Raw genomic sequence first — 23808 nt, 5'->3', positions numbered from 1 at the left:
AGATATGGAAGCAGTCTTTGTGTCCATTGACTGATGAATGGCTAAAGAAGATGTGGTAAATACATATATTGGAATATTATTAAGCCATAACAAAAATGAGTCCATGTTATTGAAAATGGCAAGTATAAGGCTACGTGAAAAAAGTCAGGGAAAGACAAACACCATGATTTCATTCATATGTGGAATTTAGGAAACAAAACAAATGAACACAGGGGAAAAAGAGAGACAAATCAAGAAGCAGACTCTTAACTATAGAGAACAAACTGATGGTTACCACAGGAAAGGTGGGCAGAGGGGTGGGGATTAAGGAGGCCCTTGTCGTGATGAGCACAGGGTTATATATGGAAGTGCTGAAACTAATATAACACTGTATGTTAACTGGAATTAAAATAAAAACTATCCCCCTAAAAAGAAAATTTATTTTATCTAAGAATTTTCAAAAGGAATGATGTCATTTTGAAAAGGACTAATGGAGTTGGGTCATATTTTCACATGGTCTTCTGAGAAGAAATTTCCACAATATTATTATTCTTGGCTCCTAAGAGTTTAAGAAAAGTTGAAGTGCTCTGATTTGATGACCTTACTCTTACCATGAAAGTGGCTTGTAATGGGGTTAAAAGAGATTGAGATAAAGAATAATTCCACTTTTTAAAAAAGATTTTATTTATTTATTTGACAGAGAGCAAGAGAGGAAACACAGGGAAGGGGAGTGGGAGAGGGAGAAGCAGGCTTCCCGATGAGTAGGGAGCCTGATGGGGGGCTCGATCCCAGGACCCTGGGATCCTGACCTGAGCTGAAGGCAGACGCTTAACGACTGAGCCACCCAGGCGCCCAAGAATAATTCCATTAGTGACCCTCACTTGTTATTTATTCATTCAGAAAATGCTTATGAATTTCCTATTCATTAAAAAAACAATTACTGGGTTCCTACATAATATGAAGCCTGTGAACCACTGAGATAGGTTGACTAAGATATGGTTTCCGTTATCAAAGAGTTTCTGACCTACTAAACCTCTAGCTGTGATTGCTACACACACAGCGATGTGGGGCCAGCACTGAGTTCAGCCTTGCAGGAAATACAAAGAAGCAGAATGCCCAGACCCTAAATGAAAAGGTTATAATTAATTTTATGTACAGTGGTTAAGTTGTCCTAACTGGTTGGATATGCATATAAAATGGAAAATGTATGAATTTTAGGACTAAATGTTAAATTGAGTCTGGTCTTCAATGATATTGGTTGAATGAACAGGTAAATGGTCAGTGCTTTGTAAATTCCCCGAGAGAAGACTTTTCTACAGGATGACGTGGGCAGAAATAGCCTTGTAAGGTAAAGGCTGGTTTGAAGGACCCAAGGGTATATGTGTGTAAGTAAAATATATACAAATGGGCTCATTCCTCTGCAAATAAATAAACAAACAAATAAGTAAACGGTTGCTGAAAAAGCTTAAACTACAATTTTTGGATGTACTACAATAGACAGATAAAAGATTATAGAAATTATAAAAAATACCGGTTGAGAATCTCATCAAAATTTTAACTTAAAAAAATCACTGTCACAAAACTAAGTCACAAATGAGTCCTGGTTTTGTCCCTCTTACATGCAATTTCCTTTGCTTGTTGGCAAATCTTGCCTGTTGATTTCCCGATAGACTGGTTTCTACATGTCAGAGACGTGGTCCTGAGAGTTCTGAGAGTTGCTTTTTCTAATGTATTTTACATTCACATCAAAGTGATGCATAGGTTAAAAATCAAATAGAACAAGTTGTAACGACAAGCAGCAGAATTCTTGCTCACTTTTCCCCACGTCTGATTCTCCCTGTCCATAAAAAATTACTTTCCGCTCATTAAATAGTTCTTCCGATATTTACCATCGTTCTTCTACATGACCTGCTTGTTCTGCTGTTTCTTGGTATTTCAGATTTGCCTATCTACTGACTTCCTGTTATGAATGCGAAGGACTCCTTTCTTTCCTTCCCTCGTACATTAACATTTTCCCTTTCTCTTTCCTCACAATATAGTTTCAATATTTTTTTTGAACAAATACCCAGGACTTTTTTTTTTCTATTAAGTCTGATTTTTGCTGACTTCTAGTCCAATGGTATACCATGATTGCCTTTTCTTTCTTGTTCAGGTTTCCATCTTTGATTTGCTAGCCTTTTCCATAGCTGTGGGACATATCTCTCATTTTCCATACAAGCAAACCTGTCAGATCCTCTGTTAGTTCCATCCACCCCAGGCTCCCTCCTGGAACGTCTCTGTTTGTTCTGTCCTCACTCCCTATCTATGGCTTTAGCACCTCCTCTAGTCACTCCAGGCAAAGGATGCACAGGAGGGAAACTTTCTGAGACTTTGTGTATCTCAAAGTATTTCCATTCTACTTTGCATTTAATGGAGAGTTTGTATTGTGTAGCACCCGAGGATGTAAACACTTCCATAAGAATTCTAAGGTAAAGGTCCACTGCTGCCGCTGAGAAGTCTGATGTCTTTTCGGCCCCCTCTCCCCCCCCCCCCCCCCCCGCCCGTCCTTTGTATGCGACCAGATTCTCCTCTGCAGGAAGCATTTGGAAAGCTAAGGAGGGAATTAAAGCGCCATGGCCCAGAGAATGGGCTCAGATTTTGGCTATGTCACATCATAATTATGCTTAACCATCATGATTAAAGTTTGCATTTATAATTGGGGGTTTCTACAGGAAAGTTTTGATGGGGGATGAAATTAAGGTAAAAAGTGCAGAGGGTGGGCATCACCGTTGGCAGGCAGGATGTATTCAGTAAGTGCCTACTTCTCCTCCTCTTCCCCAGAGTTCCGAAATGCACTCATTTGGCACCTTGCTTTGTGTCTCATTTCATCCATTGTGCTAGGTGGTGGGTGGCCCTTTATAATCCGGATATTTATGGTCTATGGTTTTGACATTTTGTCAACAGGTGATAATACCACTTGAAGGACCTCATTCGCAGAAATTCTATGGTGATTAAATAAAATCCAATAATCTATGTAAAAATCCTTTGTGGCATGACAGGCATTGCTTGATTTCAAAACATAAAGTCCGTGCTGGCGTCTTTGGGAAGATTTCCTCTCTGGAGCGTGACGCGGAGAAGCCATAGTTCTGGGAAGGAGAATATAGTCCTTACCCCCTCCCTTTTCTTCTCCACATAAAACGATGCTAACATCAGGTGGTAGTTACAGACCTGGAAAACCCTGCGAAGTCTCTTTAATTCAGAGCAGCTAAAATGGCTTGAAGCATGAACGGAACGAGTGTTAGCTGCGCAACAGTCTTCTGCGCTCCGATGCTCCCCTGGGAAGGCGCATTCCAGGGCATTGCAGGTGCCAAAAGAGTGGCTCAGGGCTGATGTGTCCAAACAGCCCGTTGGGCGGAAGCCTGCCGGATTAACTATCCCTCCGTTGAGATTCCTTTCACGGACGCTCTCTTCCTCTCCTGTTCTTTCCCTCCCTGGCAGGCACTGCCTCTGCACTTTCCCTCTGGCTGGTCCCTGATCAGCTGGGGTACGCAACTCTCTGTGTCAGTCTCGCAAGGCTGGGGGTGGCCGCAGGGGGTCACACCTGCAGCAGCAGACCTGGGAAGTGGAATCCAGGTTCCTGTGCTCAAAGGGGAGCGAGGCTGAAGGAGGCCCAGAGACTCAGCACGGGCCAGGAGAGGGTCTGGGGACAGAACTCAGGGATCAGCTGCCAGGTTCACTCTCCAGCAAGCCACGGGGGGTTTATCCGAGGACCCGGTGGGATTCTCCCAGGCCACCAGTACATTTCAAAGAACGTGCAAGTCAAATAAACGGCCAGAAACTGGAAAAGTGTAGAAAAACTAACACGGATCTAAATATGCATGTGATTCCCGCAGGATGGAATGCAGGCTTCTTGGGGCACCGTTGGCGCGTGCACGGAAGGGCCAAAGCAGGCCGTCCGGAGGAATGACGTGAGCGCTCGGCCGCAGTGGGTGAGGCCCCGTGATGAGCGGCCGGCTTAGTCTCCCTGAGCTACATCCCCAGGGGTCTTGTCTGAAGCAGCCGAAGCCTCAGACACAGAGATGGCAGTGGAGGAACGCAAGCGGTGTTTTAGAGCGATCTCGTGATTTAAATAACAGACAAATCACACTTCACTTGGGGGTGAAAGTCTGATTCTGTAAATTAGACATTCACGGATTACCGGCTGTGTGCTAGGTGCTGTGCTCCGTATTGAGAATGCAAAAATTAGTAAGCGCACAGTCCTCGCTCCTGGCGAGATGGCTGCCGTAACGAGAAGTGTCTTCCTTCCTGTGCTCGTCGGGAGAACGTTTGAAAGTTGCTCTGAACGCTTTTCACATGAAAGTGTTTTTTTTTTTTTTAAAGATCTTATTTATCCATTTGACAGAGATCACAAGTAGGCAGAGAGAGAGAGAGGAAGGGAAGCAGGCTCCATGCTGAGCAGAGAGCCTGATGCGGGGCTCGATCCCAGGACCCTGGGATCATGACCCGAGCCGAAGGCAGAGGCTTTAACCCACTGAGCCACTCAGGTGCCCCCACATGAAAGTTTTTGACCTAAACTTCTTCATGCGAAAAAGTCGTAAAAGATTTCAGTAGTGTTTTTAGGTTTAAATCGGATGGTTTTATATTAGCAGAGGACCTTTCTATCAAGAGGAGAAAGCACATTATTGCCTTGATTCTCCCGAGAGCTTCTCTATCCCTTTGAGGAGAGGCGAAGGATGCATTTTTATTCCTACCGAATTAATGAAAAAAAAAAAAATCAGCGGGAAGTTTTGGGAAAATGAGCTAAACATTTTTCAAAAATTGAGTCAGACTTCATATCAAATGAAATTCCGGATGGATTAAAGGTTTAAAACATCTTTTTTTAAAGGAAAAGAAGAAAGAAAGAACCAGAATAGCAGCTGCAGGAAAATATAGGTCATGTTACATAATCTTGGGTGGGAAGAGAAAACTAATTTTCTTAGCATGACCCAAAGTCAAAAAACAGTGAAGAAACAGCTAAACATTGTATTCCTTGAAAAATGTAAAATTTAATATCCTGATACCTGGCTCTTCACCACCTTGCCTTTCTCGGAGAGGTTTACCTCACCTGATAACAGGTATTGCTTCATTCACAAATAATGGTGGGACCCTTCGTGTGCCAGGAACGCGCTGGAGAGCGTGGCCATCCGGGCCCCACCCTGAGCTGAACCTTCTGAGAAGGGAAATGCGCCGTGGCCAGGAGCAAACCTCGAAGCCTTGCGCACCCCCCACGGGAGCCCCACGGGAGCCCCAGCTTCTCCTCACGCTCTGTCCTCCGGGGTGTCTGCTTTAGTTCATTGAGTATTAATCAGTGACGTTACCTGAGTCTACTGAGCGGCTCCTGGACGGGCCCAGCCCCCGGGAGAGAGCTGGACATTGACCCCACCGAGTGACGCACATGTGCAGGGTTTAAAGGACAATGAAGGGAAGGAGTATAAAGGGATCCCGGTTGAGATCTGGGAGATAGAGAAATGCTGCTTTGGGGAAGTGACATTTAATGGGATGCTTGAAGGAGAAAGAGGGGGTTTAGCCCTCTAAGTGGAGGAAGAGGATTCCAGGATCCCAGGCCGGAGGGGAAGCCTCGGGCACACCCTGTGTCGGCTAATGGGAACGGAAAGGTCATGGGGACCTTGGGTTTATCCTAGGCAGAATAAAAGGGCTTTGAGCAGCAGCATAATGTGATTTGCTCCACATGTAAGAATGATTACTTACCCTCTTCATGCTACTGGTTTTGGAAGTGAAGCCTGTTTCTGGGGAACGCACCATGACATGTGTACGTGATAGCGCTAAGGACTTTACGATCTGAGATTTGGCCCAGAGAGAAAGACAGGAGGGAGAAGCATTCATAGGGAAAAACGATCGCCTGTAATCAGGGGGTGCCACCGGCCTGGATGTGATAATTCCATTTTGCAGGGCGTCTCTGCCTTCGATGCCTCAGGGCCATTTGAACCTAGCTGTGCACGTCTGGAAATGCTTAGGAACCCTCCTGGTTCCCGTAAAGCAGAAGGCCACGTATCCTGGCAGCTTAAATCGTAATTCAAGATTTGAATCGGAGAAAATTATCTTCCAAAAGATAAAAACATCCTGAAGATTTCTGATTCACTTTTAATTATCGAGAAGAACTTATTTTAGTAACGTAAGCATCTAAATAAAACACAACCTGAAAAGCCTTTAAGAAAATCTGAAGTGCGCGCGTGTATTAAGTCGTATAGAACTTGTAAATGGCATCATTAGTTTGCATTCTTTTCCTCACGGGCCTAATATTCCAGGGAAAAGAGAAATACTAATGCTCAAGTAAGGTCTTTTTATGGCCTCTGTGCGTACTCAGGGCATTACACAAAGACAGTTATAAAATACCATCGCAAAGATTTTCTTTCTAGCTTGACTTTGTGTGAATACTGGAACAGTTTGGGGCCCTAAGAAACATGTTAATCATGCTACTGCATCTATGAGCGTCCTTTTTATTAGCTTTCCATGGCCACCCCATAAGAACGGATTGAATTTGGTCTTTGAGAACTCAGAATTCTGGAATTCTGCTGTGGTCTGCTGCTTATCCATCCTCCTCTTTGCTTCCCCTCCGCTCCCAAACATAAACATTCAATCTGAAAACGATCTAGAGATTGTAACGTTTCTTTTTTTAAAGATTTATTTATCCATTTAGTTGAGAAACAGCGAATGTGAGAGAGAGCACGAGTGGTGGGAGGGGAGGCGCAGAGGGAGAAGCAGGCTCCCCGCCCCCTCCCCGAGCAGGGAGCCTGGCGCCAGGACCCCAGCACCATGACCTGAGCCAAAGGCAGACTCTTAACCAACGGAGCTACCAGATGCCCTAGAGATTGTAACACTTCATTGGAATGAATTACTGAACTTGCTAGAAGGAGTCTGGAGGTAAGTAAAATTTAAAGGGAAATTAATTTTCTTTCAATGTAAAGGAAGAGCAGAATCCGAAGTCAAAAGTTTGGAGGTGGTGACCTCAGGGAATTTGCTCTCTACTCTGTCGTCCCCGTGTATTTATTTTACCCCCGCTTCCCACATCCTTCTCCACCCCTGTTTTGGCTGGATGTCGTCCCAAACCTCACGAGGGAAGCCATGTCTTGGGATGCATCTTTATCTAGAATGAGTTTCCCTTAACATACGGTGTGTGGCTCTGAGCTTGCTGGTGTATGCAGACAGTGTGAAACACTCTGTCCTCTCATCTAGACATTCAGAATGCACCAGTGGGCTGCGTGTGGGAGCGTCCATAGCACGTTCTCTTGTCACCCGCATCCCCTGGCAGCACCTCAGGTAGTAAACTAGAGGTGGCCGAATGGCCTGCCTTCCAGCTCTGAGTAAGGGTGCTAGTAAAAAAGCAGTAGAGAAGTTTTTGTGGCTTTGGAATGAATTGGCGTCTGGTGTTTTGGGAATTTCTTTGTATCCTTCGTAGAACTCCTTCGTCGCTATCATCGGTCGGCTTCTAACTAGAGAACCAATGATCATCTTTAAAGATCCAAGGTCTTAGCTGGGCACGTATGTTATTGTGTCCATACTGAATGGGCTTCTTATGACGTTGTTCTTGCCGAATCAGACAGCAGAATGGTGCTTACAATCTAAGACTTCTAGAGCTTGAATATCTTAGCTATCTGCCTCAAAGTGTGTCTATGCTATAGTCTCACATGCGTGTCCCCCCGGCCCACCTGCCCAGGTACCACAGAGGGTTAAGTCTCACTGAATACGTACTTTCGCTTTCAAATATTTGGAAAGACATGGAGGGTGAATTCAGAGCTTATTAGTGATTCCTGTACCTTTTTTTTTTTTTTTTTTTGGAATTGATTGCTTGATGTGTCTCCGGGATGGATCAACTAAAATTCTTATGGAAAACCCATATTGATTATCATTATCTACAGTAAATCCTTGGGAAGACTGCCATGGGATGGTGTCCCTGCCCTCAAATCAGCCTCATCCCTACTCACTGGAAAATATCATCTAAAAGAAATGCGACGAGCGTTTAAAAGCCCGATCATACTCCCCCGTCCAGACGGCACCGGGCATTCTTCGGTGATAAGCTACTCAAATGTTCCTTTTAATTCACATGTTTTTCTAACAGCCCCGCAGCATGAGGTTGGCTTGTATTTCCTTAATTTACATATTTTTGCAGGAATCTAGCTAAGGGTGTCATGTTTCTCCGAACTGGTGACAAATGTTGATAGAACTCTGTAAATGTATTTTTATAAGCAGACAGTTGCATTTGATGTGACGGCCTCAACCTGACATACATTTTCTCAATGTAAATCGAGAAACGAGAAAAAATAATCTGTCTGGAATGAAACCTAAATGGAACTGATTGTACTTTATGAGAGACTAAAATAGGAAAGATTACTTAATATGCTATAGTTTGAAAGATTTTTATTTTGTATTGAAAAAGTCATTCGGGGTGGGGTGCTGCTTTCTTAAGCCTCTCTCTGTTCGATTTAACTATTCCGAGTTCCTCTGGACACAAAAAGGATACGCTAGTAAGTGAATATTTACTGAACCCCAATTCTAGGCCAGGCGTTCCATAGGGACTTGAAATACACAACTGATGAAGGCATGGTTTGGTTTGAAGACAAGATCTACTCCTGACAAATCCACAGTCCACTGGGGAGATTAATATTTAAATGAATACAGTGTGACAGGTACTGTAATTATAGAATTCACAGTGCATAGTGATGGTGCAAAGAAGGAATGTATTTAGCCTGAACACTAAAGGTAATCTATACGGTATGCCGGGCTCAGCGTCTGGCAGGTTCCTCACGGGTACTCGCGACATGGCAGTGCCGTGGGGCCACCGATGGTGGGGAAAAGGCAGGGTCTACCCAGAAACAGGCAGAAAGGGGAAGGTGCCTTGTTTATTAAGAATTTGAAAACAATGATAAAGCCAGTTAAAATCTGGACTCCTTTTTACTCTCACCATGTACTGACAATTCTAAACACTGTCCATGATTAAACCCTTCTACTGGGATGGAAACTTGGGGTGCGCTGCCTTGCCAAACGATGGTAGCGACTGTCCTGGGAATAATGGCAAAGGGGGTGAGGAGGGGACACGGAAAGTTCCCGATGGCCAGATGCCAGATTCTGTCAAAAGATTAGGAGTTTCTCAAGTAGGAATTACAGAAGGACATTGCAGGAAGGCACCCAGGACCTAGAAAGGCACGCACAATGCGTAGTTCCCTACTATGCAGGAGGAAATAGAAATTATTTTCAATAAATAGTGGTGGTCACTTAGGTATCCACGTGGGAAAAAATGGGTCTCAATCCCTATCTTACATTATACACAGTAATCAATTCTAGAGAGCTTTCCGATCTAAATGTGAAAGGTAAAGCAGCAAAGGCTGAGTGGAAAACATGGGAGAGTGTGGTCCTGATCTTTGTCTTTTAAACAGAACACAAAAGACTTCAAAAGGAAAAGCAAAATGAAAAGTTGGAACATATTCAAATAAAGCATTTCTTTCCCACGAAAGGTACTATTGAGAGAGTGGTAACCCATAAAATGGGAGAAGAACTTTCTGATGGAGCTGCTGACTAAAGACCCATATCAGAGGTATACAAAGAAATCCTACAAATCAGTAAAGAAGAATTTCTTTTTTTTTAAAACCTTTGCACGCAGCTTGGAAACCTGCACAAACCATACGTGTTAGAGCTGGAGACGAAACGCTCTTGAAGCAGCCCCCCCCCCACCTGCTTACAGTCATGGCTGCACGAGGTACCCACTGCCCCAATCCCAACACCACTGTTTGGTTGGCCTCCTGTTCTCCTGTGTCTCCTGCTCCACAATTTTCGTGAGACTCAGCCACCTTTGTGGGTGTCCTCGTCGTCCTCTCGTGCTCACCGCTGTGTGATAATCTGGGTGACTATGCACAGGTCATGTTTCCGGGCTCCTGGTCGCGGGCACTCGTTTTTGTGAATGAGCCATAAGGAGCTGCCACCAGCGTCCTGCCACGTGTCTTCTGAGAAGCTCACGTGCGCTTTCGCAGGGCGCACATCTAGGTAGAGACCTGCCAGGTGATTAAGTGTGTGTAGAGGAAGCTCTCGGAGATTTTCCAAAGTTGCAGAGCCAGTTTGTACTCCCACAAACAGCACCGAGAGTTCCTTCTGTTTGCTCACATCCTTGCCAAAACATTTTCTCTCTCTCTTTCACTCTAACCACACTGTGGGTGTAGAGTGGTATCATGTTGGGGCTCTGTTTTGCATTTCCCTGACGACTCATGTGGGTAAGTACCTTTTCATATGTTTACTGGCCATTTGGATCCCACGTTTGTGAAGTGGCTCTTCATGTGTATTGCCTGGCTCTCTTTCCCCTCAGATAGATTTTTCCTTTACTCATCTTTAGGAAATACAGAAGGACATTGCAGGAAGACAATTAATCACTTAATCACCTGGCACCCACGAAGGTGGACACCCACGAAGGTGGCTGAGTCTCACGAAAATTGTGGAGCAGGAGACACAGGAGAATAGGAGGCCAACCAAACAGTGGTGTTGGGATTGGGGCAGTGGGTACCTCGTGCAGCCGTGACTGTAAGCAGGTGGGAGGGGTGTTCAAGAGAGTTTCGTCTCCAGCTCTAACACGTATGGTCTGTGCGGGTTTCCAAGCTGCGTGCAAAGGTTTTAAAAAATCCAGTGCGGCTCGTTCAGGTAGCGGGTGGAGAATATATAATGTAAGTGCGAAACTGGTGATCATGACTCCAGAGAGGGACAAAGTGGCCACTTCAGAAGGCGTGGCTCCACTCCAGACCCCATGGGATCAGATCCTGTGTTTTAGCAAGTGCATTTTTTACATTTCGAAGTTGGAGCATCGCCGATCTGGGACACTGTCTTTCAGCTCTGTCCCCAGGTGATTCCAGGGTGCAGCTATGATCGAGAAGAACTGACTTAGGGGGACTCCAAAGCGTATTGCCTGAGTGACTAACGTGGATGCGAGTGTCATTAAATACGGTAAAGAACGCATCCGGGGGGCGCCTGGGTGGCTCAGTGGGTTAGAGCCTCTGCCTTCGGCTCGGGTCATGATCCCGGGGTTCTGGGATCGAGCCCCGCATCGGGCTCTCTGCTCAGCGGGGAGCCTGCTTCCCTTCCTCTCTCTCTCTCTCTGCCTACTTGCGATCTCTGTCAAATAGGTAAATAAAATCTTTAAAAAAAAAAAAAAAACGCATCCGGAGGAGCAGGTGTGGGGGGTGGCAAGTCCGGTCTTTGACGTGTATCTGAAGATTCCTTCGGGACGTCAGGTGAAGCTGTTCAGCTGGGTATAGAGACCTGGAGGCCCGGAGACGGGAGGCTGAGTGACAGATGAGTGTCATCGGCATGGGAGTAATCATGAAAGTCAAGGGTGTGGAAGGCATCAGCTTCCGAAAGAGAGAAAAATAATAGAGAAGTCGAAGGAAAGCAGATGACCAACCAGGGGAAGAGGAGCTTGCAGAGAAGAGAGTAGGTTTAAGTGCGAGCAGGAGTTGGGGGCCTGGGGAAGCCCAGGACAGAGAGTTGTTTTATTTTATTTTTAAATTTTATTTATTTATTTGACAGCCAGAGGTCACAAGTAGGCAGAGAGGCAGGCGGAGAGAGAGGGGGAAGCAGGCTCCCTGCTGAGCAGAGAGCCCGATGTGGGGCTCGATCCCAGGACCCTGAGATCATGACCTGAGCCAAAGGCAGAGGCTTAACCCACTGAGCCACCCAGGCGCCCCATGCCCTGGAGAATCTTAATCAGGCTCCGAGCTCAGTGTCTGCACTGGAGCGTGACTGTGGGGCTTGATTTCACAACCTCAAGATCCTGACCTGAGCTGAAACCACGAATCAACACTTAACCGATTGAGCCACCCCAGTGTCCCACTCCGGACGGAGAGTTTTGGAAAGAAGGAGGGACCAGTGATGTTTTATGCCTAGAAAGGTCCAGTAAGATAGACCGAGAAGGATCAGTTGTTTGTTAGTCACAGGTGGCTGCGTCCTGCACTGTTCTGGGCAGGCGTCGCTGCAGATACCCAGGGAGTAGGAGCCAAGTACCAGCAAGTAGGAGTCAAGGGCCTGGGGTTGTCAGACACTCACAGCCTTTCAAAGAAGCTGTGCAAAAAAGGGCAGCGTGAGCACAAGGAGGTGAGGAGCGGAAAGCGAGTTTTCAGTTCGGCGAAGACGGGAATCTTGCCACTAGCCAGTTGGAAAGAGCTCCTCTGTGACTCCTGAACCAGATGTCAGGAGGAGTGAGACCAGAGCATCCAAGGGAGCTCAGCTTCAGGAGAGCGGAGAGGGCAGAGGTGAATGTAAATAAATCGGTAGTTGAAGGGTGGGAACACTAGGCAATTCTTGCCTGATAGCCTCAGTTTTCTCTCGGAAGTAGGGGTTAACATCATTTGCCTAAAGGAAATGGGGGACAGATAGTAAAGATTTGTGTCTTTAAATTTTCATATGCTTTCACAAAAGATGAAAACCCTTTTATCTATCTGTAAAAGATATACCTAGATTTCATCAATTATAAGTAAAAAAAATGATTCCTTATGAAATAACCCATTTCCAAATTTCACCAGAAAACATTTCCCATGGGCCATTAAGAATACCCAAATTTAAATCCTTACCCGACATCCTTGCTGTGTTTTAATTACCGAAGTATAGTCGACAGACAACGTTGTATAGTTTCGGGTGTGTAACTTAGACAATTCTATATATTACGCAGTGTTCACTACGGTCACCGTCTGTCACCGTACGAAGTTATGACGGTGAAACTGACTGTATTCCCTCTAGCGTACTTCTCATCTCTGTAACTTACTATTTTACAACTGGAAGTTTGTACCTCCTCATCCTCCTCACCTACTTCGCCTGGCCCCTCTCCACTCCCCTCTGGCAACTACCAGTTTTTCCCCTGTATGTGAGAGTCTACTTCTGGTTTTTTGTTTGTTCGTTTGTTTTGGTATTTCACATACCAGTGAAACCATATGGTGTTTGTCTTTCTCTGACTTATTTCACTTAGCATCATGCCCTCAAGCTCCGTCCATGTTGTCACAAATAGCAAAGTTGTTCTTTTTTTATGAGCAAGTAATATCCCACTGTGTATATATACCTTTTTAGTTGAGCTGTAATTACCACGTAGTGCTGTAGTGGTCGCAGGTGTACAATAGGTGTACAATGCCATGATGCGGCAATTGCGTACATTACTCAGTGCTCACCAAGAGAACTGTACTCTTCATCCCCTTCACCTGTTTCGCCCATCCCCCACCCACTTCCTCTCTGGTGACCATCAGTTCTCTGTATTTAAGAATTCTTTTCTTTTTTTTTTTTTTGGTCTCTTATTTTATCTGTTTATTTTGTTTCTTAAACTCCAAATATGAGTGAAATCATATGGTATTTGTATTTCTATGATTTATTTCACTTAGCATTACAGCCTCTAGATCAATCCATGTTGTTGCAAATGGCAAGATTTCATTCTTTTATGGCTGAGTAATATTCTAATATAACACACACACACACACACACACACACACACACACCCTACATACCACCTCCTCTTTATGCATTCATCCGTTGATGGACCTTTGGGCTGCTTTCATATCTTTGCTATTGTATATAATGCCACAGTAAACATAGGGGTGCATGTGTCTTTTCAAATTAATTTTTTCATTTTCTTTGGGTAAATACCCAATCTTCCTCCCTGTTTTATTTACTGCTAAATTTTTAAAAATTTTTATCTTGATAATTTCTCATGGCACCTCTCTTCTACTTACTAAATTAATCATTGGGATGTTTGTTCGTATTATTTCCCTCATCATGAAGTATTCCCACCCTATCCATCTTCCCCATTCCTATCTCATTCAAGTTAATTCCTTTTGAGTAAGATTTCTGAATGCCCCAACCTCTCCTCATAGTTTTAATCAAATGAAGATAGCTTTGGTGTTTTGAGTTGTCATGGTAATACCTTCTTGCATAGATATGTAAGCCGTATGAGCCAGTTTCTGATTCTGTGTGGATGGTACATGTGTATTTGTGTTGCTTCCTGAGACCCTTTACATAAAGTCCCAGTAACAAATGTGCGAAGCAGGTAATTTGTCTCCTAAAACTGGTGAAGGCACTTGGAGGGGACAGCGCATATCACTGCTTGTCACTCTACACGGTGAGTGTGACCTGTTTGTCTTTCATGAGTTGATTCTTGTGCAATTCAAATACCGTAAAATCTACATGGCTCTCTTGTCTTTTACTGTAGATTATTGAGGGTGTAAATGTTATATTATAAACGGAGGAGGAGTGTCAGTCCAGAAGCTCAGGGGAGTCGGACTTGCCCTTTGGAGGTCCGGCCTCTGAGACCTGCTATGGAGGGAACGGAGTCCCCGGCATATCTGGTTTACTTTCCTGGCTATCGGCTGGTGGATTGGGATCCACGTCAGCCTCACGATGACCAGCAGAGAGACTCAGCGGGGAATGAGCGAGGCCACCCTCGGCCCTGGGCTGAACCAGGCGAGCTGTCCTCACAGGAGCCAGAAGCAGAGGAGAGCTCCACCTGCCACAGGGTTGAAATGATTCCCTCTCCCCGGGATGCTGTGGCCTGAGGCAGCTGGTGCTCTGACCACCTGGACCAGCCTCTCCCCCTCCTCACAGAGAAAAGTAGTCAGAGATGGGCAACGGTATTGCAAGTATGCCTTCCAGATGACCCTGTCCTGGGGGAGAGCAGATCTCTCCCCTGCCACGCATGGACGGAAAGAGGGGCGGCCACTTCCCCGGTAGCAGACTCCGAGGGTGGGCTCGGGAGGAGCCGTTCACCACCACGCAGCGGTGGCGGGTAGAATCTGTGCAAACCCAGCTGGTCTGACCCAAAACCTTAGCCCTTGTGGGAATATGCTTCATCCTCCACGGCGCTCCCTTTGTCGCCCGGGTCCACAAGAACGTCCCACATTCATCATGATGGGGCCTGGGGATCAGCTTTCTCTTCTTTGTATGTGTTGCCTAGGGATCTGATTGTAGATTTAAAGACTACAAAGAGGTAGAAGAAAGCCCAGCCTTGGAAGTATCCCCGGCTTAAGACGAGATGGGCCCCTGGATGGTTTTTCAGTTCCTCATCGTCCACTGCCTATCCTCATTTCCTCTGAGACGACAACGTTTTTCCATTGGTCCCAGGAATAATTATATATGGGAAAATCACTTGACTTGAAAAATGGGGATATTGGCCTCTATTACTGTATGTTATTATACACGATCTATGTAGAAACAAAGCTAAGAGTTGCTGCCTGGAAAGAAAATTGGTAGATCATGTCTAGTATCTGGAGTCCGAATCAGCAGCTTTTGAATTAAAGGCGGGGTGGGGGGGGGGGAGATTCTTATTACACGCACTTAAAAATAACTTGATCAGTGGCTGCTCTAAGTGGTTTTTGTGTTTCTTTCAGATGTCGCCCATTTAATGTGGTTTGAAAGACTCTATGTTTGGCTTCAGTGTTTTGAAAAATATATCTTGTACCCAGCAATAATTTTGAATGCACTCACTATTGATGCGTTTTCAATCAGCAATTACCGGAGACTCGGTACCCAGTAAGTGGATAACGGTTTATTCTCATCATGCTTTCGATCACAATGATTTCCAAATGTAGTGAATTTTCCCTAAACAGGCTGCAGCAGAAGCCAATGTACCTCGACTCCTTTACTGGCCACATGCAAGGAAGCCACGGTGGTCTTTTACTCAAGCTCGGTAGAGCTTGATGGTTACTGTAGAGGGACCGGGCTGAAAAGGAAGGTAGATCTGCTTGAAGTGAGGTTGTGAGTAAATGACAGTCAGTCTGAAAATCTTCCTGCAAAAGCTTAGTCAGGGAGCTTTAATAAGATGATGGAAGCACAGTATGACTCCAGGGGCTCCTGGAGTTCTCCCGTCATGCTCAGAGCTCTATGAGCAGCCCCGTGTCATTTCATTTAACAAATACTCTATCATTTTGGGCTTGAGGGAGGGGGGGATTAATCACTGTCACTGCTCTCTCTGCATTTATCAGAGGCCTCCCAATTAAAAAAAAAAAAGTGGAGCTCAGAGACACCATGCTGTCAAGATGCCCCCATGTTTTGCAAAGCATTAATGGTTCTCAGTTGAGTCATCTTTCATATATTAAAATTAACTTTGAATTTGCAAATGGAAATCCTACTCAGTAATTGGTGAATTTGTTGTCTCGACAAAACGTTGAAGTTTCTGGTCAAATAAGTTCAAGTAGGAGAATGTGAAAGACGTTCTTTTTTGGATTTGCTCATTAAGTCATGTTACTTACACATTATGTGCCCAAGTCAACTCTCATGCATAATCCCAAGCATGTTAATTCAGAGCCCCTCCTCCTTTCAGGATGTGATGAGGACAAATTAATTAATATTTGCCAAAGATTGAGCAAGGCATTTGAATACTCTGTTGGACTTTGAGTAGATTCGTAGTCACACAGAGAAGACACTAAATGAAATGATCATATGACCTTCTTGTCTTTATCAGACTCTGCCTTCCTTGCAGTTCAGACCTGTTGCCATTAGACCAGGGCAAGTCATGCCCTCTGGTATTTAAAATCCTAGACTTTGGATCCAGGGCTGAAAATCAGTCTCACTGCATAAAGAACACAGACGACAGGAATGTAGCCCTCTTGCACAGTGTGGATGGGACCCAATCCAGGAGATGCCTCCCCACCCGGAACCATCAATTGCTTTTCCTAGTGACAGGTGTCTCCAGTATGCGCGATGTTGGCTGACCCCAGTGACCTCCCGAAACAAAGCCAAGCCTCAATTTCTAGAACTAGGGCTCACGATCAGCACCAGAATGGCAAAGAACATAGCAGCGCTACCCCCGAGGTAAAGAGCTGAAGGATTTAAAGTCATTGCCTTCCAACATCAGGACTGGGACCCTCAACAGCCTGCGAGTTGAGACCCAGCTGTTCTGGCTGTTGGCGGAGGACAGATGCAAGGGTTGGGAATCAGGCAGAGTCAAATAAACAGTTTGGAGAGAGTCCAGTTTCGAGTAATAATACCCTTTATCCCCTGCAATTTTTTCCCGACCTTTAAATCAGAAAGAAGTAGCCTCTTAGCTATGGACCTCCAAATATTCTCAAATCCCACATGATAACAGCAGAATTACTCTCCTTAGAGCCTCAAACTGATGATTCCTTTGTATTCCTGAAGCAGCCATTGGAAGACTTAGACAATAATTTCAAGTGCCCCACTAGACCCGCTGATCCCAAGCAGGACAGCGGGACCTTCTTTGTCAGTATCACTTTTTTAGTACCTAGAAACCTGTTTCCGATACGGAAACCTTGCCTCCACCCTGGCTGCGTTGAGAACCGCTGTACCAGATAGTCAGGTAGCGTGTCTTCAAAAACAGGCACTGTTTCTTATTCAACTTTTAATACCAACTCCCTAGTAAATGGTAGAAGGCTGGGTGGATGGAGGAGTGAGTGAATCGTGATATCTTTTTAGGTCTGTATATTTCCCAGCCTGATCCAAATGGGGGATTTGCAGCTGTCCCAGGCCATGTTCACTGGTTGCCACGTAAGCCTTTATTAAACCTTCAGCTGAGCCTACACAATCATCTATGAATGACTTTAACTGTAACCATTACTGTTGCAATTTGCAAAGGCTGTAAACATCAGCCCTTAAGACCCTCCATAGCCTTAACCAGTCCTCATTAATAAACATAAAATGAAGGCTTTTCATTTGAACCATGGTTACAGAGTTAGGGTTGACCCCCAGTTTAGATTTGGCCTGAATAACCCAGAAAAATCACCAGTCCTCCCTAAAATACCAAACACCCCTTATCTTGCAATGGCTTGTCATTGGGCTTTGGTATCCTGTCCTGATTCTTTTTTTTTTTTCCCCCAAGATTTTATATATCTGAGAGAGAGAGAGAGAGAGAATGCATAGGCTGGGGGGTAAGCGGCAGAGGGAGAGGGAGAAGCAGACTCCCCACTGAGCAGGGAGCTGGACACAAGGCTCGATCCCAGGGCCCTGAGATCATGACTTGAGCCAAGGCAGACACATCATCAACTGAGCCACCCAGGCCCTCCTCCCACAGGGATTCTTGTACTCTGGGCTGTTGTCAAAGGCAACTGAGCCCAAAGTCATATTTTTATATTGTATTTTTGCCAGGGGCATTCGTTGTCCACTGGAAAAGAAAGACGGGGTATGGAGCAGTGCTCAACCTCGCTGCGGGAACCCTGAAGGTTTTATGTCGAAGTTATAGGAAAACATTCCCGCTCAGCCCAAATCTGTGTGTAATCAAGGGCTAGTTTTTCTCAGAGGAGCCCTGAGCAAACCTCACCGGGCACGTCCCAGAACAGAGTGAAGGCAATTGTAGCCCCAGGGTTGAAGGCACATGAGATACCACATGGAGGCAAGTGAAATTGCCAACGTTCGATCTTTTTGGCAACAAAAATGTCAGTTTTGCACCTGTTAGGTGCAAAGGCTTTAAATGCACTTTTTGAACGCCCTCATCCCGGGAGAGGATGATAATGATGTTGATAAAGGTCCAGACTAGGATACTTCCAGCTCAGGGAAACTGAGGCATAGCTCCAGGTTTCTGTATTTAGGCAGAGAAAGAAAACCTCTCTCTTCTAAGGGCAGTCATTCTCCGGAACACATTCCCATTTCTGTCTTTTGAGTTCCCAAGTAGGATTTTATAAGGGGGCGGGCAGGAATCTGCCTAAAAGGGCAAAGCCTCCCCTCAGAAAGGACACAGTTGCTCTGCCGGGCCCTTCTGAGCTGTTCTTGACCTTTTCCAAGCTCAAGGTAGGCAGAGCGTTCACTGTTGACCTCGGCACCTGCTGGAGTTGTGCGCATAACGCACGCTCCCACCGGACTCCCGCGACGGGGACATCCAGGAGGCCAGGCCCCAAAGCAAAGCCCTGGTATCTCTTTACCAGACTCCTTCGGTGAGTTCCTTCACGAAAAAGGTCAGTGCCATGTGGGGGAAAAAGTCGATGAGATCATTTTCAGCAGGAAAAAAAAAAGGGGGAGTCCAGAGAGCGTATGTTCACTGGGGGTAATAAACATGATGAAAAATGGGCGCCTGGATGGCTCAGTGGGTTAAGCCTCTGCCTTCGGCTCAGGTCATGATCTCAGGGTCCTGGGATCGAGCCCCGCATCGGGCTCTCTGCTCAGCGGAGAGCCTGCTTCCCCCTCTCTCTCTGCCTGCCTCTCTGCCTACTTGTAATCTCTGTCAGATAAATAAATATTTAAAAAAATAAATTCTTTTCTTTAAAAAAAAGCGTACACTGAGCAGACGCTAGGGTGGGACAACGTACTCTGTTTCTGCCGGCGTCCAAGGGAGCCCCCGTGCCCTTGTGAAGGACGGGGACTGTGAAAATCATGGGGCGGAAATTTGCTGCTCCTTGTGCTGTGCTCCAGAGTCCCCCGGGGACTGAGTTTCAATCCTCGCTCCGCCCCATGAGACCTCAGACAGGGGACCCAAACTCCGAGACTGCATTTGCTCCTTTGACAAATGTGGATGATGACAGAGCCCCCTCCCCCACGCCCCGCGGCCGTCTGTCCCAGCTCGACACAGTAAATGCTCACGAAACAGTAGCTGGTGTAACTCACCTGAGAGTCCGCAGCAGTCCTTAACCACGTCCTTTCTCCCCCTTCCGACAGCTGGGACATTTTCCTGATGATCGTGGCCGGCATGAAGCTGCTGCGGACGTCTTTCTGTAACCCAGCTCCCCAGTTCGTTCACCTGGGCTTCACGGTCATCTTTTTCCATTTTGACTACAAAGAGATTTCAGAGAGTTTCCTACTGGATTTCTTCATGGTGTCCATCTTATTTAGCAAGGCAAGTGAAATTCTCTGTTTCCTTCATTTTAAAATTTTGAGGGTGTGCTTCTCGGCACAGGTTTTAAGAATTGCAAAGGTTTTCTTAAAAAAAAAATAAGGAATGAAATTAAATTGAATTACATATGCGTGTCACGCTCCTGCTTCCATTTTAGGAACATTTCCCCGTGGAATACGAATATGCCATTTGCCAAAAATCACTAATTAGAAGGAGTTAGCCATTAGTGTTGCTAGAAATTTTGAAATTTTATGATCTTCGTCTCTGTTAACAATCTCATTATAAAACTTCCCTAGACCTCGAAATGCTCTGAATTAAAGATTAGCCACCGGACTGAGATTTTTTTGTCTCAAATCAGCTAGCATGTGAGGTGAAGCTTGTGACCCGGTGCCCGAAAGCCAGGTCCCTGGGAATATTTTCACTCTCTTGGCTTGTGTCAAGTCCACATTTCATCTGTGGTAATTGATACTCTGGCAATGAGAGGCCCTAATCACAATCCAGGCAAATATGCGGGGATGGGGTCTAATGTCCACCATGGCGGGGGGCGGGGCTCAAATCTCCTGGACACTTGCCCAGGTGTATTCTGAGCATCTCACAAAGCCAAGGTTTGCAAACAGAAATGGAAGAGGATTTGGAGCAGCCCTCGGGAAATGAGCCCTGGCGCGCTGACTCACTGCACATCTGGCTTCCTCATGCGCTCAGTTTCCTGTGGCAACTGCAGGTTTCAGCCCTGAGCGTCACTCAACCAACCCCTCCCTGCTTTTGGTTAATACTTTGTAAATTTTAAGGTCTTTTTTCCTGCACTTCATTTCTTCTTCTTCTTCTTCTTCTTCTTCTTTTTTTTTTTTTTTACCTCTTTTTGAATCAGTTCTGTTCATTTTTCTCTTTATTATTTCTCCTTTCCTTCTACCTCTCTCTCTGCTTGTTTTAGGTCACAAAATCTCAGAACTCTCCCATTTCCTAACGATGCCCCATGAGTAATTACCGTCACCCTATCAGGCATGCGCCGTTCTTCCTAGAACCCTGGCGGAGCACTTGAGTTTTCAGTTGCCTGAGTCCCTCCTTGTGTCATTTGTCACTTGCTCCGTGCCGTTACTTCTACCACATACGTCGTATTCCAGAACCCTCGCTTGGTCCTTTTCCCACAAACGTTTTTTCTCTCTTTGTCTGAGTTCTGTTTGGTCTTGATAAATTTATCCCAGTTCTCTCATGGTTCAAATAACAGGCTTCATATTCTGTTTTCTTTCATTATGTATGAATTCCCTTTATCTCACATAATAAATGTGAAACGGTATCCTATGATTTTTAAAGCATTTATGAAGTTCTTCTAAATAATTTTACCACTCACAGGGTAAGAGTTTATTATCAGATGCCAAATGGGTCCAGATATATTGAATTCCTGACTTGGGCATTATTTAATGTTTTGACGTGGTGATATTTTTAGCCCTTTCTGAACCTCAGTTTCTGATACAGTTGAAAAATAAGGTTGGCACTCACCTGGGTGTTGCGAGGAGTAATTAATACAACTCTGAAAGAAGTCTTTAAGTAGAATTCACTTTCCAAATCCCAGGCAGAATTTGTAGAGCCATTGTAGGCCATGAAAGAGAAGTTACACACTGTTGAGTATGCGAAGGGGCGTGGCAGGTTTTTACACTGAACTCCATCTAAGCGTTGTCCTGTAAAGTGAGAGGCCCCCATGATCAGAAGCGTGGCGGAGAGGAGGGAGGGTCTTGCTGTAAGATTCTGAAGAGCGTGGTTTCTAAGGGATTGTACATTTGCTGCAGGAGGAGTGATTTTCATTTCCCTAAGCATGGGGGGCCTTTCCCCGCTGACACCTGCTGCCGTCCTGTGCGTGATGGGGAGGGTGGGACCTGGGGCCTGATGGGACACAGTCTGAAACTAAACCCGGACAAACTTAGTTGCCACTGGCATTTGATTTTCACCTGCTGTAATCTTTTTGAAGTACCGGTTCCAACACTAATAAGTTCAGACACAGCTCTAGTAGCCGCATTCCTGTTCTCTCTAGTCAAGGGAGGATTAGCCCATATAATTTGAATAGTTTGCTTTTAGGTCGGGGATAAGAACAAAAGCGAGAAACATCAGTGTGTGATTTAGTGAGTTAGTCTTGACACATCCCTACCTCCCTCTGATGCCTGCTCAGTGTCGATCTTGAGAGAGCCGGGAACAGTGCGTTTACTGGAATGAGAAACAATAAAAATATGCAGTTAAAGAGAAAGCATTTGAGATCTTCCTGGGGAAAAAAAAAGCCAACAGAAATTAGTGACATAAGACGGTGGAGGCGATGAGAGGACCCACAGTTAATGTTTCCTGTCCTTTCTCATCATTTAAATATACCCTTTAAAAAGTTGTGTCTATTCATACGTTTCCTAGAAAACCCCGTATATTGTTCTTACTGGCCATAGGGCTCCCCAGGGTTATTCATTGCACAGTATGAAATTTCATTTGTCCCATAGGCTCATCAAAGCCCCACTGGTGATGTGTTGTCCCATCCGATTGGTGCAGATATCTCTACCCCTTTGCCCAGCCCTGCTCCCGTTCTGCTAAACTGAGAGGCACTGTTAGCTGGACAGCCCACCCCGCAGGAGGGCTGCACGATTAATAAAGAGACACAGAAAGGGCATCCAGCTCCTTCAGGAGCTGCCAGAATAGGGGACTCATTATTGTCGGCGGCCCCTAATCCTTCAGTCATGATGAGTAGAAAGAAGGGAGGCCGGGTTAGAGAGATGATCTCCAGAGTGAGATCACAGCACCAGGAAGCCACGGAATGAAGTAGCTGGCTTTCAGAGGGCCCTGCTGCATGGTGCTGTCTGCGTCCCTGAGCTCCCGAGTCCCTGGAGATCCGAAGCTGGATGGTGGTTCTTCTCTGCAGCCAGACCTAGTGGAAAATGGGACCTAATGAGTTCCAGGGCCAGAGCCCAATGGGAAAGAAATGAGCATGGACTAGGAGGGTGAGACATTCACCATGGTGGTGTCCTGGGCTCCCCCTCGCCTTCCCTGGGGATCCTATCCGGAGCTGTGTGAATTCGGGGCACACGTCCTTTGGGAAGTCCGGCCGTCCTTCCCCACTTCCTCATTTTCCCAGTCCTTTCCTTCTTTTCGTTCTGTGCCACCGGTCAGCCTTCTCTTTCAGGAATTAACTACTGTAATTAATCTATCACATTTCCGGGGTGTCTAGGTCCGGGGTCGGGGGGCGGGGGGGCATGCTCCAGGTGCAGACGTTATGACAGGAACAAAGACGACAAAACTGCTTTCGTGCGCTCCCACTGGTCTTGAAAAAGTTCCTAGAGACCATCCCGCCTTGACATTTTTAGGGATGTTTAGTTGTAGAAATAGGACTTGAGAAAAATCCTGCCAGAGGACAATTCTGCCAGCCTTTCCAGAATGTGTTAAGTATGAAATCCTACAAGCCACTGGTGCCACATGGGGGCTAGCTCTCGCACCATCTAGCAAATGAGCAGTGCTGGGTGAAGCTGTTTTTCTGCAAAGCTGTATGAGTAACCACAACCGAGCCAGGATGTGCGGCCATGTCAGGATGACTGTGATTAGCATTCAAATGGTTTGAAATCGGAGTTTTGAAATGGCATTTTCCTTACTTGCTGTATGGAGGTAGAAAGTCCTGCATTAAAAACTGAACCTCTTGTTTGGGAATATACGCTTTTACAGAGGCAATTGTTCAAAATAGTTTGTTCAACAAAGTAATTGTTCATTTAATTCACATCCCTTAAGTGCCAGACATTGTATTAGACCCAAAGATTACTAATGATTCGAATGATAGCCTATCCTCATTTGGTGCTTTCCGTGCACTTGACACGTTATTGACACGTTTAATCCTCATCGCAGCTCCGCGGTCTGATGCTCTTCTGGGTACAGATGAGGAAAGAGACGCACAGAATTTAAGTTAATTGCTCGAAGATCTCACAGTTCAAAAATGGTAGCACAGGATTCTTCTCTGAGGCTGTCCTTTGTGACTCTGCCTCCTGCACTTGGGGACTCTAGAAGGAAGGCACAAAGATAAGGAGATAATTACAATAAAATGTGATAGACAG

The 23808-nt window shown here is 45.6% G+C and overlaps 1 protein-coding gene across 2 annotated transcripts in view; it reads left to right on the top strand.

Moving 5' to 3' along the window:
* PCNX2 (pecanex 2) overlaps positions 1-23808 on the top strand; it is a gene marked incomplete at its 5' end in the record, with an annotated part of 286590 nt that overhangs the window by 150592 nt on the left and 112190 nt on the right. For both annotated transcript variants that reach the window (XM_080822822.1, XM_080822823.1), the window contains 2 exons: positions 15354-15495; positions 19567-19744. In XM_080822822.1, coding sequence (XP_080678948.1) covers positions 15354-15495; positions 19567-19744 — 320 coding nt within the window. The remainder of the gene's footprint in view (positions 1-15353; positions 15496-19566; positions 19745-23808) is intronic.

Source organism: Martes martes, assembly GCF_963455335.1.
Source record: "Martes martes genome assembly, chromosome: 14".
NCBI lineage: Eukaryota > Metazoa > Chordata > Mammalia > Carnivora > Mustelidae > Martes > Martes martes.
This window is presented reverse-complemented; position numbering and strand designations above follow the sequence as displayed.